Below are 2,007 nucleotides of genomic sequence, written 5' to 3' on the forward strand. Positions count from 1 at the left end.
GGAGCGCGCGCAGCCTGTTAAAGCTGAAAAGCGCAGTTTCTATGCCTCTACAGCTGTTTTCATCTGGATCAAACAGCCATTACGAACAAGTACACTAACTCTACGTCCGAGCTAATAGTGATGTTATTGTATGTGCGAGACGATAACGTTGATTTCAACAGAATTTGCGGCCTTAAACGTGTTTGCTGTTTATAGTGTAATCAGGCGTGATATTAACGTGATGACAGTCAATAATGTTATTTTTATGTTTGTGTGTCTGTTATGTCTGATATCCTTGTTAAATAGACTGTAATTAACATGATGTATGCAATAAAGACATTTGGGACTGAAAGGGTTTTTCTGCCCCAAAATGACTTCAAATCACTCACCACAATCATGATTTGAAGATTATACCATAACCAGCACTTTTCACTAGTTCAAGACTCTGTAAAGGGCCAATGCAACACATACAAGGCAGTTTTTTACTTGCCTAAAATTGATTCCAGCTGCTAATGTTGGACTCAAAGGGATTTTCTGTAACTTCATGTAACTCAACAGAGTTATATTTAGAAGATTATACCATAATCAGTACTCTCCAACATTGACCTATTAGTATGTGTGGTGTGCACATATATCACTTAAAGAAGAAGTTCAGCCTATCACTCTGCTTTGTGTTAATTTACATAAAAAGAAAAAAAAAAAAAAAGTCTCTCCGACGGACGGTGTCCGGCTCCCATCGTTCACTTAAAAGATTATTTTTTATTATTTTGTCTCTCAGAGATCAAGATCTTCTCGGTCACAATGAATTCTCTGATTTTCCTGCTTCTTGTGGGAATACACGGCGCGACGGCAGGTGAGTTAAACAACAGCTGGTTCATTTTTAAAGAAAGAAATGCTCATTGTATTTATTGTATGTGTGCATGTGATAATATTTGATGTTTAGTTCCAGGACTTCCTTACAGATTATTGAACTGTAGCAAAAGTAACAAGACACTAGAAGAAGATTGATAAATATGTGGTATTTACTTTGATCGGCACGATTATTTTATGTATTTATTTATTTATTTATTTATTTATTTTATGAAACCCATTAAGACAATAATGAGTTCTGGTCTAAATAGCGGCATAATTACGCAGCACAAAAGTCCAACACACATTCACATAAATAAAGAAAACGAGGCATTAAAACAAAGTGTTTCTGGTCCAGAGCTGCACATCAGCCACTAAAACCTTTTACATCTTGAAGTTTTTCATCTCTTCTGTGAAAATTGCTCTCTCCAAAACGATAACGATAAAAATCACATGTTCAGTGTTTAGTTGATTAAATTCCATTAATCATGACTGTTACTTTAAAAATGATCTAAATATGATTTGATAGATTCTCATTCATTAAATATAATTGACAAATTAGCAGAGTCTCTAAGCTCGTCCCGACAGTTCATCTACATCGTATAATGAACAGAAAGCTCCAGTTTAGGTTCAGATTGAGGTTTTTATTTGTAACTGCACCTACAAGTCAGTAGATGGCGCTGTTTCCATAGATACTGACGCCAGAAGACAAACAACTTCCTGCTTTGTTGGTCCAATATTTAATGTCATTCATACACACATCATACATTAATACTCTTTAATTATCTTTTTTAATCAGGTACAAGATAATACTACAGAAATCCTAAGGAAGAAGAAACGTATTTATCTTTGATTGGTCACAAGTTAAAGTGGAAAGTAGAGATCACGAGGGACTGAATATGATCACATAGGAAAGACTGTATGTGTTTAATATACCAGAGGTTTGTGATAATGATAATAATACGAAAACAAGGAGTAAATGTAGAATAAATGTCTCCATTTCCTGGAAACTACAGGTACATTTTGAATGTAAATATCCAGCACTAGAAATAAATAACACTGGTTTTTACAAAACAAGGTGCATGACCTCAATATTTGACTAATTTCATCATTTATTTCAGACTAAATACATTTGAAGACACATTCCTCAGAAATATTAAAGTGTTTCTGGAAAAAAAA

At 34.1% G+C, this 2,007-nt stretch overlaps 1 protein-coding gene across 3 annotated transcripts in view; it reads left to right on the top strand.

Moving 5' to 3' along the window:
• Nucleotides 1–683: 683 nt before the first annotated feature.
• The window catches only part of LOC111645640 (major histocompatibility complex class I-related protein 1-like), a 44,721-nt gene continuing 43,397 nt past the window's right edge, over nucleotides 684–2,007 (top strand). For all 3 annotated transcript variants that reach the window (XR_015436342.1, XM_023394925.2, XM_023394924.2), the window contains exon 1: nucleotides 684–832. Coding sequence is in view for 2 of the 3 variants with exons in the window: in XM_023394925.2 (XP_023250693.1) it covers nucleotides 781–832 (52 nt within the window). In the remaining variant the exon portion in view is untranslated. The remainder of the gene's footprint in view (nucleotides 833–2,007) is intronic.

The sequence above is a fragment of the Seriola lalandi genome, unplaced genomic scaffold (genome assembly GCF_002814215.2).
Source record: "Seriola lalandi dorsalis isolate HSWRI2012SDOR001 ecotype SW California unplaced genomic scaffold, Sedor1 jcf7180002054954, whole genome shotgun sequence".
NCBI classification, from domain to species: domain Eukaryota; kingdom Metazoa; phylum Chordata; class Actinopteri; order Carangiformes; family Carangidae; genus Seriola; species Seriola lalandi.